Source organism: Clupea harengus, chromosome 26 (assembly GCF_900700415.2).
Source record: "Clupea harengus chromosome 26, Ch_v2.0.2, whole genome shotgun sequence".
Lineage (NCBI taxonomy): Eukaryota > Metazoa > Chordata > Actinopteri > Clupeiformes > Clupeidae > Clupea > Clupea harengus.
The window spans coordinates 10,153,365-10,168,931 of NC_045177.1; the positions used below are offsets into that span (position 1 = coordinate 10,153,365).

Here is a 15,567-nt window from a genome sequence, read left to right on the forward strand (position 1 = left end):
TGCACATCAGGAGCAATTAGGGGTTCATTGTCTTGCTCAAGGACACTTCGACAGGGAATCGAACTAGCAACCATCTGATCACTAAACGACTTCTCTACCCACTGTACCACTGTCGCCCCTATCAATAAGACAGAACCCCATCAACACTCTTTCATGCATACTTTCGAGTTTGAGATGAGCCGACAAAATAAACCGTCTTTTTTTTTCCCTTGACAGCAAATGAGGCCCGTCAGTCAGTGTCATGGCGACAGGTTATAATTACCCGTCTCAAGTGTACCTAGGGCTGTAAAAGCTTCTCCTAACACCTCCCGCACATGTTTCGCGAGGCTCCAAACCGCAGCTCTGAAATGGAGCCCTGCGCTAATGCAGAGCACTCTCGCGGAGGAAGAAAGAGCCTCAATTAATTCATTAGCCTCAGTCTACGCCCCAAGGGCCAGACTGCGTGCGACGGCCAGACAGGCCCCTCTCCGCCGCACGGTAAACAGCGGCAGGCAGACGGAGACAGGTAGAAACACGGCTTCACCTGAGCGAGGAGCGGCCCTCAGCTCTCTGGAAACGGGCCTTTTTGGAAAGTTTGAAAGCACGCTGGGTGCAACTTCGGCGACTTTACCGAGGACAGAGCGGAACTTCACTCTTCGCAATGCAAGATGGAAGGACACAATAGCGAAGGGATATTGATACAAGTGTTTTTGAGATGCTAACGATGTATGTGTTTTTGTCGCCAATTTATTATTTTTCTACAAGGAGGACGTAATCACTTCACTGGGGAAATTCTGTTCGGCCAAACCATGTTTTGCTGGTGTTGAAAAATAAAAGATTTATAGGATTTTTCTCTCGTAGTGTTACTGCTTTGACAATAGTCTTATTTAGATGTAGGCTATAACTTGCAGCATAGGTTATGCAAGCCATTTCAGAACATTTTCATTTTTTCTCTCGTTTTCTCAAAATGTTTGGAAAAACATTGCGTTGTCGTGTGGACGTCATTACAAGCATAATTAAATGAATTATAATTCAATACGAGGATGCTGAATCAACACTTAATCAATATAATCCTTGTGCAGCTAATGACTCACAAAAAGCCCTTGAAGGGGAGGAAGGTAACATTTTCATTATAACTTGCCATAATCATCCTCAGCTGTTTGGTGTCAGAACAGCGATGGCCTAAGCTCATGGTAGGGCACACAGTCCCCATGATCAAAGAGGACAGAATCCCTCACACTGCACCATGGCTCAGGCTGTGACGACGTCAGCCACAGGAGACACTGGAAGGCTAAACCAGGCCGGAAAAAAGGGTCCGCTAGAGCCAAGATGGAGCCAAGAGGAGGAAGTGACCTCAAGCTTTGGGCCTCATTCCCCGGCACAGACTCCCCTCTGAAGAATTACGGTTCATCTTCAAACCTCCTTTCAAGAGCAAGGTCAGGATTTTCTCCCTAGTCGTCAAAGCATATCTCTTCCTAAGTGGTCTCTGTGTTGAATTACATGTTGAACTTTACCAACAAAACAAAACTCAAAACCTCAAAAATGCTGGCTTCGCCCAAGGGAGGCCCTTATTCCACTGGCCTGGTGATATCCAAGGGCTGGACTATTATGAGAAGGATCATGCAACTCACATTGTTAGCGACCAGCAAGGGGTTAAATATGCGGGACATACCACAGCCCACTATGATGTTGATATGTTGCAGCTGAGCGAGAGCATTAAGGAACCATATGAGGTCTGGGCTCGTCCGTGGCCTCTGTTTTAGTTTTAGTTTGGCCTGTGACGACGACCATGACATTCTATTTAATCTAAAATCAGTTTCAAACATTTATGGTGGTTTCACTTTGTCATCAATTAAATCATTTGCAAATGTGCCCTCCGTCTCAACGGCCTGTTATTTCCCTTCTTTTATTAGGTCTTCAATCTTGACGTTCTTCTCCAAACTTGCAGAAGAAGAGATGCCCCTCTGTTTCCACTAACTGCCTCCAGCCCTGGCCAGCCTAGGAGGCCGCCCCCTCCTGCAGTTAGGCCGTGCACACTATACAAAATAACTGGCAGGCAGGCATGTCCATCACTTCAGAAGTCTCCTAATTGGTTAATACAGCCCAAATGTGTTGAAAAGTTTAGTTGCCCATTACTGATCCCAGGGATATCTTTTTTCTCCAGGTCATTTAGTTTTGTGATAACGATCAGACTCAAACTAATCACTGACTAGCTAAGACACAGATCAATTATACCAGATCTACGAGACAATAAATTATAATTAACTGCCGTCGCATACCTCTCTCCGTTGCTTCTATTTGGAGCTTGCTCATCACAAAACACAAGACAAGTGTTCTGCGGACACAATGTGTGGCAGTAAAGTAGAACGGTAGAGATGAACGCTTTATGGGGTCAGAGACACAAATACTTCTGGAAGCTGTAACCCAGCAGGGAGCCGTCCTTGGAGGCAGGCAGCGGGGACAGTCGAGAGGACACGGCTCCTCGAGCGCTGCATTCCCCACCATTCCCTCGGAGTATTTTTACCCAGACGAAGGAGTCCATGCATTCATAGTACCGTAGGCTGGGGGAGTCCATGCATTCTGGACAGTGACACCTATTGTAAGATTCGGCTTTAAGGTATGTGAAAGAAGTCTCTGAAATCTTACATGGCCTTAACGAGAGCACAACAGCATCTCTCTGCATGGCATAGATTTTGGCCGGTGCATCTGGCAGATTATTTTATTATTCTTTTTTTTTTAGTTATGTATTTGATTATTTCATGACACACAAAACAGCTGCTGAGCCTGGATTGTGTCCTTCAGTAACGGAGATTTTAGAATCATTATCTATTAGTGACACGGGACAGTTGTACGACGCTGAGACAAAATACTTTGCTCTTGTATGTGAAAAGTTTCACAGCTTCTAAAAACTGGGTTTTGAAATGAGAACTGCTCCACAGAATTTATATACACACACACACACACACACACACACACACGCACACACACACACACACACACACGCACACACACACACACACACGCACACACACACACACACACACACACACACACACAGAGAGACACACACACACACACACACACACACACACAGACACACACACACAGACACACACACACACACACACACACACACACGCTGTCTTAAAGTGAATCACAGCGGCTCCAGCTGGACCAAGCACTTGCGAATAGAATGAGGGTAACATCATGTTTCAACACATTCCACCTTACTGTCACGTGGGTGGGAGATGGCGGCCCGCTAAACGAGATGCAGATGGCCCAGTTGGGCCCGGTCCGTTCTGGGCTGGCAGCCTTCAGGTTGAATTTGTTGCAGTCGGGGGTGTGATGGAGCCAGGCAAGCCTTCTGGAAACAGAATAGCCCCCTACAACCCAGAGCTCCAGCATGGGCCTAGGGCCAGCACTGATCTCCCCGGGAGGTCTGGCCCTTCTCAACCAAACAAAAAAAAACTAATACAGGGGCCGTTTTACAGAAGTGCGCCCAGTTATCGGGTTGGAGCTGTAGATACGTGTACCACACTCACAATGAAACATTCCCTTTTTTTTTTTTTTACGCAGTATAAATATGTTTGGGAACTCCTATCGCTACAAAACCCTTCACACTTTCACCTTGGTTTTTCTGTCCACCCTTCATCCCTGAGAAGAAGACATTATGTCAAGAGGACACTATGCTGCTTCAGGGTCGTGTTTGTGTTGGTTGTGGCATGGAACTATAAACCCCCTAAAATCAGAAACAGAAAACCATTTCCAATAAAATTCTTGACCCAGTCCCAGACTCTGAACTGAACTGTATGTGTCTGAAGGCAGAATAACTTGTTTAGCTGTGGTTTACAAAACAAGTCATAAACACTGATAATGGGTTCGGGGAATTGCGGTCATTTAAAAGGAGAGCTGCCATGTAAGAGAAGAGGGGTCATTCCCCTTTTGGAACAGCCCGCAACAGAAGAAAGGGGGAGTAGGAAGAAGAGAGGAATAAAGAGAGAAAGAGAGAGAGAGAGAGAGAGAGAGAGAGAGAGAGGAGGGGCACAGTGCAAAGTGCACACTGAACTGTCGTCCCATTCTTACCTCCACTTCTCACCCTTTTTGTTTGCCAGGCGGGACGGTTGATTCACCGCCATCTTTGAAGATGAAGGATGCCGATACATAAAGCAACCAATGACGGCTCAAACATTAACCAGAGCACTCCGCCTGGCAGATACAAGAGAGCTGACAGAGGACGACGAAACGCAGAGGAATCCTGAGGGCTGGTGTCATTCTTAAAAAAAATATCTATTTTACCTCAGGTCAAATTCATAATCCCTCTTATAAAAAAAGGGCCGAATATATCTTCAGTACTACATCTGTCTCGGGTTAGATTAGTGAATATAACACGGAAGTTAAAACTAGAGAAAAATGTTGTATTACAAAATGCAAGGCAGCTGCATTTACAACATCCATCATAATATATAATGTAGTTTGGGTGCAATTACATCCTGTCAGGACCGCTGACAGCGCTTCAGATGACGGCTGTTTATCCTGTTCTGCCTGAGCAGAAAAAAAAACCCCGTAATTGTACATAAGCTGCTAAGAGCTAAATTGTGAGAGCGACTGTACAACATCCACAAAACAAACAATGCTGTTAGGCTTTCTCTGTGTGCATGGTTACAACATTCAAGGTCAACTGAGGGGCATGACGACCCCTGCATTACTCCGTTCGCCGCCTGAGAAAATGAATCATGTGTGTCAGTCAAATATCTCTAAATCATGCCTGAGAGCTTTCGAACGTGATCCAAGCGCACATTTAATGCCACTATGCCAGACAATTGGTGGGTAACTATGCGAGACAATCTGTTCAAACTGGCCGGACTATGTTGTGGTTTGGGCTATGGGCCTACAGACTGGGAGGGAAGCTCTTTTCCCCCTGTTCTTAATGTACTACCAGAAGCAGAGAGAGAGAGAGAGAGAGAGAGAGAGAGAGAGAGAGAGACACAGAGAGAGAGAGATACTGTACAGAGAAGAGAAGAGCGGTTTGGATGAAGGCTCCGGACTGAGCCGTGCCAAGTCACTGATGTGCTGGCTAACTCAGCCGAAGTACCACAGAGAGGAGAGAGAGAGAGAGAAGAATACCCCCAGAGAGAGAGAGAGAGAGAGAGAGAAGAATACCCCCAGCCAATCCTCTTGCCTGCGTTCTGAGCTGAATGTTGCTAAACACTCGTGTCATCAAAACTACTTTCCTGAGAACCTCTCTTATATACCCTGTTTTTTTTTCTCTCTCTCGTCATAATTCAGTCTCTGTTTCTCTTTATATGGCTTCATTTCTTCTTTTCTCTTCTCCCCTGAAATGTTTCACCTCCTTTGTCTATCTCTCTCTCTCTCTCTTTCCATGACCCACCCCCCAGCCTCAGCCCTGTCTCTTCTTATCTTTTCTTTTCCCATTCCCTCAGTTCTCTCATCTCCATCTCTCAAATTCATTCTTTCGCTCCCTCTCCCTTTCTCTCTCCTCTATGGTGCAGTGTCGGTGCCTTCATTGGGCATGCCTTGCAGCACTTCTGCTAATCTCTCTGAATAATTCAAACACTTTTTCTCTCTTCACTCCCAGTCATCACAGACAAACAGCTCAAACAAAAAACCCAAGGCAGCGTCTCCATGACAGGCCAGTGATGATGTATGCTCTGTCTAAAGTAAACAAGCTAAGCTTCTTGTCTTAGTAACTCCGAGGAATGCCATCCCCTTCAACATCAAAGTTGGAAAACATTTGGAAAAGACTGGAAGAAGCCATTTTAATACACATAGTGGCACCGTCGGGGTTTATGATTCCATATTAAATCAGGTCTACTCAATACAGCCACCATCCCAGAACTCATTGCATTAAGGCCTCTCTGGTCGCCTGTGTCAATCAATATCTTAAATGTGCATCAAAGAGTATTCGGGGGTCCACTTTAAACCGGGAAACTAATCAGTAAAGTGCACTTCAAGACTAAACTATGATGCTTTGCACTCTTAAGTATTGATCCAGCACATACCCTCAGACTACAAATCGGCTCGCCCTCACCTAACCTTCATCCCCCCCTTTGTTCTTCCACTCTCGCACACACAGCATCATGCGACGGAAGAGACTCGTTTTAAGGACACGCAAGCTTCAGGGACGGTCAGTAGCTGTGGTAGTCTAATAGATGAGACTCTGGGGTTTATCTCACAATGACACTGAGAAAGAGACCTTCACTGAGAAAGAGACATACACTGAGAAATACACTTATTAAAGAGACATACACTGAGAAAGAGATCTACACTGAGAAAGAGACATACACTGAGAAAGAGACCTACACTGAGAAAGAGACATACACTGAGAAAGAGAAAGAGACCTACACTGAGAAAGAGACATACACTGAGAAAGAGAAAGAGACATACACTGAGAAAGAGAAAGAGACCTACACTGAGAAAGAGACCTACACTGAGAAAGAGAAAGAGACATACACTGAGAAAGAGACACACTGAGAAAGAGAAAGAGACCTACACTGAGAAAGAGAAAGAGACCTACACTGAGAAAGAGAAAGAGACCTACACTGAGAAAGAGACATACACTGAGAAAGAGAAAGAGACCTACACTGAGAAAGAGACATACACTGAGAAAGAGACACACTGAGAAAGAGAAAGAGACATACACTGAGAAAGAGACCTACACTGAGAAAGAGACCTACACTGAGAAAGAGACACACTGAGAAAGAGACCTACACTGAGAAAGAGACCTACACTGAGAAAGAGACCTACACTGAGAAAGAGACACACTGAGAAAGAGACCTACACTGAGAAAGAGACCTACACTGAGAAAGAGACCTACACTGAGAAAGAGACCTACACTGAGAAAGAGAAAGAGACCTACACTGAGAAAGAGACACACTGAGAAAGAGACCTACACTGAGAAAGAGACACACTGAGAAAGAGACCTACACTGAGAAAGAGACACACTGAGAAAGAGACCTACACTGTCTGCTCATCCCTCCCCACTGCCCCCCCCTTGCCCACACACAAAAGCCCTGGTCGCGCATAGAGGTGTCAGGGCAGTCCTTTCTTCTGTTGTTGGATTTAAGCTTCTGGTGTTTGCTTTAGCACAGGCAATCCTCGCCGCCACCACCCCGCAGCTACCCTTCCTCCTCCCCCCTCCCCCTCCTCCTCCTCCTCCTCCCCCCCACCCCACCCACCCACCCACTTCATCCGATTTTGACGGCCTGTCCGATGGCGTGTCATGGTGGCGGCAGAGGCGCAAGAAAACACAGCGCAGGAATGTGTTGCAAGAGGGCCGCCTCGCTGACACCATGATGAATGCACTGAGTGACAGTCTTTTGTGGCCCTTCATGCTACACGCACGCACACACACACACACACACACTCACTCACTCACACACACACACACACACACTCACTCGCACACACACACACACACACACTCACTCACTCACACACACACGCACGCACACACACACACACACACTCACACACACACACACACTCGCTCACACACCCACACACACACACACACACACACTCGCTCACACACACACACACACACACTCGCTCACACACACACACACACACACACTCGCTCACACACACACACACACACTCACTCACACACACACACACACTCGCTCACACACCCACACACACACACACACTCACTCGCTCACACACACACACACACTCGCTCACACACCCACACACACACACACACTCACTCGCTCACACACACACACTCGCTCACACACCCACAGACATATGCAGGTCTGGTAAAAATAAAGTGTCAAGGATACCGGGGAAACAATTCATTCCTGCAGTTGGACAGTTGTGTCTAAACTGGTCTGTTGACTTTTCCAGCACAGCGATACATATATAATTGTCTATAAGGAACTGGATGAGGTGAAGGGGCACAAGCCTCTTTCGGTTCAGGGTTTTAGCACATCTATAGAGATGTATCGAGCTGTCGTGAGCAGAGCATGTTTGACTGAACTGGTTTACTAGGTAACTGTCAACATAAGGGAGACATTTTGTAGTTCTCTCTCTGCCTCAGTGGACTGCTCTACAGACAGATGTATGACCAGAACTCAAATGTATTCATAAGCAATAGTTAGCACAATAGCCCCCGGACGGTCCTACCATGAGAGTTCTGTTTTTTTTTTTCATTTGACTATGATAACTTCCCTCGTTCAACATCCCTGCACCAGCTGTGCAGAAAAGAATAAACAGGCATAAACAAGTATAAAAAAAAAACACCTGCGGTACGTCAAAACTCCTGTCATGTTTCACGAATGCCGGTCAAACACTGCGGGACATGGAATGGGGTTGAGCAAATAAACACACATTCACATCACTTCAGCCATCACGCTGAGAAAACCCGACACGGTCGCTCCTGTAGCCCCCTTCACAGTATGAAGATGAAGAGGTGGACTTGCTTGTGCTACTAGATTTTGCCTATGACAGGGTAAGGTGAAGGAGTGGAATAAATTGCTCGGACATCTCCCTTACTCACTCCGGTAACATGAGTGTGGTTTGTGATGGCAGTGGTTAAGAGAAGAACACCACCATGATCAAACACGAAGAAAATGTTATAGAGAGCCCACCAGATCAACAGAAATCTGTGTGCCACACAGATCACCTTTTTAAAAAAGGCCTAAAATCTGCTGTAGAAATAACATACTGAAAAAACACAGACCACAAAAAAAAAACTGAAAAAATTAAATATAAATAATTGCCCAATGTTTTGGGCTTTGACCTATGACCATAATGAGGACTAGTGTCTGGTGACTAGTCTGTAAAAATAAAAAAAAATGTACTGTAATTGAATCATTTGTGTGCATGTTGGCGCGAGGTATTCAGGTCAAGCTTTTTTTTTTATTCAATTTCAACGTAGCGGTACACAAACTCATTTACTAACAATCGGAGAGAATTTTAGTGCACTATTTATATCTCTGTGGTCGGGAATTATGGAGACTGTGGATGACCGAGCATTATGAAGTTCGTGCATTTTTGAGTGCGCAGCCCCATTTAACGTTCTTTATTTGCCTTGGAATGGCTATACGTGAGCGCGTGGTCCTTTTACACCAAATCCAAATTCTTTAATCAGCCGATTCCATTTTAAACTGCATACATTCTGCCACCCTCCTCAAAAATATGTGAGTAAAATTGGTCGCTGTTCAATATCGTTGCAAGTAGGCTAAGCAACGTCTTCGTCAGTGTTTCTGTTTATCCCTCACATAAACCCGGCATGACACGAGTTACTGCAAAAACATAATTGCTTTTAGTGGGTATTTTTAACTGATTATTAAAGACATAATATGATGTATTACAGACATATTATTCGAATTAATGTCATTAGCCTACATGTTATTTTAAATAATTGTTCTTATCATCTGTACTGATAGTCATAAAATGTGCCTCTTTCTGTTCTAAATATCTCTACTCCAACATCCTTTGAACCACAGCACTGACATATAACTGAAATAAATCTGTGTCGAATCAAACTCGTGGAGAAGTTCGCTTCATCAGTTGGCCGGGTTTAAGGGCATCGCCTCATGCCTACTTGAAGTTTACACATTTTCGTGCGGTGAATTAGTCGGCTACTTATACACTGTGCTAACTGGGCGGCCCTTTTCAGGTCGCTCTTTCAAAATCACGCTATCTTTTGTTGGACAGTAAAATACGCGCTCTTTGGCTTCCCTGTTGCATACCAGAGTTCACGCTACAGATAGGAATTCGAAACAAGACAAATGTGAAATTGGTGACCAAGATTCTGCAACAGATGTCAATGCATTTATGCAATGACATTCCCAATACTGCCCATGGTTAATGGCAATTTTAGATCTGCGTAGACTAATCAAATTGAATAACATGAATTACACCTTAAATCACACGTTTTCCCATTGAATTCAATTAATTCGGATTGACTGAATGCTGCTTTTTCAAATCATTATATCTAGCTCACTCCGACACAATTATTCACAAATCCAGTAACCATAGTGAGACAACACTTACAAGAGTTTTGCACACTTGACAGGGCACAACAAGCCTCCAGAGTTATGTCTCTTCCGATGGAAATATAACAAAACCGCTATCTGTGAAACTACCACTCATAGACAAACAACGTTTGTAAGGAGAAACTTTAAATTGTCCGGTCACAATATGGTGACTAGCCATCTAACGCACAAACCACATTCGAAGTGATAACAACTAGGCTACCACATGGGCCTACTTCGGCGAATTGCAATTGCACAGTTAATCGTTACAGCGCCATACCAGTGTGGGTTTTTCTACACTACATCTCAGTCCTCATCTGGAGATATGTATTCTTGAACTTGCGCTTGTAAAAAAAAAAAAAAAAGACTTAACTTGAACAATCTGGAAGTCTACAAAAACCTGGAACTTTTAAATTCTCTCGCCCGAGGCTAAGAATCGTGTTGATAAAATCTTTACGATAAATATGGTATTTTAAATGATGCAAATAAATGATTTGTAGACTAAGTGCTGACCAACATCATGAAGTCAGTGACTCGAAATATAATTGTTCAATTTCGCTGCCGCTCTTCCCGAAACCAAAGGATGCAACATAATTTGTAATCAACTTCATTACCACATAATTTTCCGTGTAACTCTATCTGGATTTTTTTTTTATTGGAGCTTCTTACTGAATATTGTTATGTTTGAGCACGTGGGCAACATCTACATTGTAGCCTATTCTGTCGTACCAGCATTTGGTAAACTAAAAAAGGACAGTTAAACTTACCGACACATTCATTTGCCTCTCTGGCCGTAGCTCGTTGCCATGGTCGGTCGTAGTGAAACGGTTTGCATCTGTCACACTCCGGTCCTGCAGTGTGGTGTTTGCATTCACAAACCAAATTCCCATCCCTGTCTTTTACGCACCGGGAAGCATGACCGTTACATTTGCATCGTCCGCCGACTTGAAGGTCTGATACCGCATAGAAATAAGAGTCCCGTGCCAGCTCCGAGTCATCCTCATTTTCATCACCGAAAGTATGCAGTCGGCTGAACGTCACTTTAATATCGGTTGCTGTCACCCAATCTTGCAGCACTGGCGAGTTGTCAAAGTCGTGCGCCGACGGACGTCCATCCAAAGTGCTGAATGCGATAAGACCGCCAGAGAGGGGGTGCATGTCTGTGTGGGAATCCGTGCAAATAGCCTCTTGCTCGTTTTGTTTGGTGATAGTAGCCTTGTTCGGTTTAGTGTACATCTTCCGACACTGTGTTGAGTAGAACTGGAACGGGACCCAAGATTTGCCGTAGTCCATTGACTTGAAGATAGCCATAGATTCAGGTCTTGGCGAGCAGAATTGCAAGCTCACATAAGTCACTTCGAATTTTTTACCCAGTGACAAAGTTAGCGTCACGTTCTGTGGGTACTGGATATAATTTTCAGATCGCCAACAAGTGAGATTGTGAGGGTTGTTAAGGTCCGTTAGATAGGCAGACGGATGGTGTTTCTTGGGGTCCGATGCGTCGCAAATGTGACAATTCCGGTTTCGTTCGTCGCCTTTTTCAGTCACCACACAGTACCGACTGGCGGGTTTGCCACAGGTGCTGGACGCGCGCACCTCCTTTCCGAACGCCGAGTTCACGAAATCGGGGATGCATCTTCTCGGGTTACCGTTCTCGTCGTAACACGGGTCTGGAGGAGATGTTTGCGCGGCGAACATGCTCATCCCGTATCCCCCGAACACCCCTTCCACCAGGCAGGAGAGAGTCACCAAAGTGACAAAAGCATCCAAAATCCTCAACATTGTAATCCGTCTTCTTCGTTATCTCTTGCGCTGAAATACACAGCAGTTCTCTGCCAGAGAGAAATATGCGTAACTTAACTTGTCACTGCAGGCGAGACATGAGGATGATAATGTGCTGCTCTACGGACATCTCGAAGTTTAATAATTCACAATACATCAAAAGCGTGTCGTCATGAAGGGAAAAAAAAACACACGATTTAACTCTAAATGATCAAATGGCAGTTAATATCTGACGATACTCTGGCATATGTATGAATTGTCAGCAAACATCATGCAGATGGTAAACGAAATAAATCGGCTTACGATGTGAAGAAATCTCCACATAGGACACTGTACCTCGGTATAACCATTCAGTTAACCTGAGAAGTCATAAAATGATCTGCTTCCGATGTCTGTCGGTTGGTTGGTAAGGCTGTTGCAAGAGCTTTTGTGTTCTTGTTTGTTTCTTCTAACCCAGAGGCAAAACCCCACCAGATATAAGAGGAGCCTTTAGTCTGTCTCTCTCTGTCTCTCTCTCTCTATTTCTCTCTCTCTCTCACTCTCTCTCTCTCTGTGCGTGTGTATATGAGTGCGTGTGTGTGCGCGCGCTGAGTGTGTCTGCCGCACTCGCTGTCTGTATGGAAAGTGAAGGACGTCTTTAAGCTTCTGCAGAGCTTGAGGTCATCTTGAGAAGTGACACTGAGTGCGTAAAAGGAGTGAACAACGACATCCACTGGTAGCATATCAATAAGCAGATTAAGCCAATTAATAAAAGACTGTCCTGCGGTGGAGGGACTTATAAAAGTTTACCATTAACGATGAATCTCAATTTAAATGAGAACTTTGACAAAACAAAAATGATGTTGGTAACAACACCCTAGCTTCAACTTATCAACCTCAAATATGTAGGAAATCAAAAGCAGGCGATATAGAGGTTTGGGATTCAAGTCTTATCCCAATAGTTTTTAAATGTTAGTCCTGTACTATATACAGCTTTAAGATAGTGCTACTTGTTAGATGGTGGAGCTACATCCATTACAATTCTGCAAGTTAATCACTGAAATTCATACGACTTCAAACCAGTAAGCCATATTATAGGCCTACATAACTTGTCACTGTAGAAAAAGGCTTCCAAACAGGTTTTCACCGTAGCCTCCTCCACTAGTCTATAGGCCTAATAGCCAGTGAATTATATTGCTTGAGCTATTTTAAATCTTTTATTAAAGTAGATAATGCATTTCAACTTGAATAGACATTGACGACTATGACGGATTGCGGATTTCATACTGGAGATTTTAAACAGCTAAAAAAATTATGATATATGTAATCATATATCAAATCCATGCCCATTCTGTTTCAATAGCTGCATAACCATTAGTATTAACAGTGACATCCTAACAATGATACTGGTTTATTTCATGTAGGCTATTAGGCTAGAGCCTAGATACCCTTTATAGTATAAGTATATTGCTGTGAAACCTTGTTGTAAAATCCCTTAAATAATTATTTATTTTAAAATATGTTCGTGCCTATACGTCATAAAAGTCTATCAAGCGCCAAAAAGTCTTTATCTATCGATCCTCGGTCTTCATCGTTTCCGTTTGCTTCCTTTTAGACAATATCAGGATCAATCAATGCACATGTCCATAGCTGGAATAAGGGTTGACGGCATCATTTAATTCAGTAGGCTACTAAATAAATACTTAAAAGCATGACCAGAATCTCCTTACCCGACACCCCAGCCACCACTTTTGACTACAAATAGCAGCTCTTCTCTCACATGGCCCTGCGCAGTGCGGGGTAAAGTAAATAGGCCGCTGTAAATTGAATTAGAGCTTGATTAATCTGCTTCGGGCACGACTCAGCCCAGCAGGATGTCTTCTGAATTGCAGTTTCTTGCCAACTGACAATCGGTGGTCGTATTCCGCTACTTGTTCCTCTCTTGGACAGCAGAACGATGGGGAATTGGATCCGTGAACTCTTTTCTGCTTAATGCCCCTAAAATCTTTGCCAAACAGTTCATATAATTTCAGTGTATTGTGGTAAGGCCACGAAAGAAGACCAATTAAGTCGGAAAACTAATGCAGTGAGTGAAACCAATGGGTTGAAACTAATCGGCTGAGTTGAAAGACCATCTTCAAAGCAAACATCATTAGCAGGCCATCCGTGTCCATTGGTCTACTTCAGTTTGTTGTGAACAACTCGCAGCAGACCTCTGGATGCGGACCAGTGCCAACTGATGACCAGCGTCTTCCTTGGGCTGAAATGTAGGTAGCATTCTTAAGAATGTCTGCCTGTCTGATGGTATTTAGTTTCACTCGATTAAGTCTTTTTTTCTTCGAAGATTTGATACTCAGAGGACTGCATGAATGCAGACATTAGGCCTTATCCAATTCTCCGTGGCGTCTCCTCCAAAATAGGATGCCCCATCTGGCAAAGGACTCGGTCATCGCAAAAATACTGTGACAAAAAAAGCACTTCAGTTGTAGTGTTGTCAAGCCCGTGAGTGGCAGTTTAAATGTTTAAACTATGTAGTAGCGTATTTTTAAAAACACAATATGTTGACGTTGACAAAATAGGTCTAAAATAATCTGTTTAAACAATGCTTACTTCCTGCCCTGACCAACCCGTACACGTACAATACGCATGTGTAGGTGCGCACCACTCTCTGCAGATTAGTGATGATTTTTGAATAGCAGTTGAAGAATACCTTTATGTTTATTTTAATGTTATCTTCAAATTCATACAAAAATCATTCATTAAACACTAATTGATAAAAGGCCATGCCGTCCCTCCAGGCAGCGTGCGGCTGGCAAAGCTTCCGGTAGATGGCAGCATTACAAAATGATTCACTCCAAGCAACAACGAGTGCAGGCAACGCATCACACCGGCACCTGTTGTTTCTGTCAACGGATAACAGAGGTCATAGAGGTCGCCTACGAATTTCGACAGTGACATTTTAAATATGACGAGGGTTAGTGTTGCTGGTTAAGTGGGCCAATTAGGTTCTGGTTCAATCTTAATAAAGTCGTTGAATTGATTCTCCACATATATAAAAAATAAATGTGGAAAATAAGAAAAGTGAGGTACAAGAACCCCGTGTTTGGGTTGACAGTACCTTTACACATATTCAGCAAGGTAAAAAGTTAATGAAAACACAAATAATTGAAAAATACTAAAAAGAACATGAAAGCGTGTGTGCTGGTCTGTAGGAGATAGAATGAAAGAGCAAGGCATAGCACGGGGAGGAAGTAAGGCTTGGTAAAACATGAAATGCAAATTACTGACACTATACCTATAGGGGGAAGTAAAGACTGTTTGCCCTTTTCAAGAAGAGCTGAGTTTGTATTTACAACAAGAAAGAGAGCGCAAAAAGAGAAATTTGTGCTGAATATGGTCTAGGGGGAAGAGTTGCAACCCAGTGGCATTTGTGCAATACTGCACATTCATCAGAGCCTTCAGACATAAATTTCAATGCAGACATAATGTCTAGGCTATTCTTCAACAGCAGCATCACTGTAGCTATGCACTGAGTGACCACAGTTTCATATTTTAGGCTCTGGGTCAGATTTAGCATCTGTGTGTGTGGTGGATACAAATGTGAAACTATCTTGCATAGAATGAAGTAATTAGATGATTAATGATTAAAATATTTTTTTAAGACTATGGGTAACCATTGGCCTATATAACCTTTCATCTGATATACAATTGTGTGATAATTCTACAGCCAAGCCCCGTAACATTGTACTCTAAATTTGGACAAGCGCTTATGTGCACAAGAGGCCGCTCAACTAATTCATAAAAATAACGCAAACAGAAAAAC

General features: G+C 43.7%; 1 protein-coding gene across 6 annotated transcripts in view; it reads right to left on the bottom strand.

Annotated features, from left to right (window-relative positions):
• The window catches only part of ntn1a (netrin 1a), a 63,711-nt gene extending 50,034 nt beyond the window's left edge, over positions 1-13,677 (bottom strand). For 2 of the 6 annotated variants that reach the window (XM_031564066.2, XM_012831218.3), the window contains exon 1: positions 10,751-12,440. In XM_031564066.2, coding sequence (XP_031419926.1) covers positions 10,751-11,765 — 1,015 coding nt within the window. In that variant the 5' untranslated portion in view covers positions 11,766-12,440. Of the gene's footprint in view, positions 1-10,750; positions 12,442-13,474 lie in introns of those variants that run through there. The other 4 variants (XM_031564063.2, XM_031564062.2, XM_031564061.2 and 1 more) reach the window with 4 other exon arrangements.
• Positions 13,678-15,567: the final 1,890 nt, after the last annotated feature.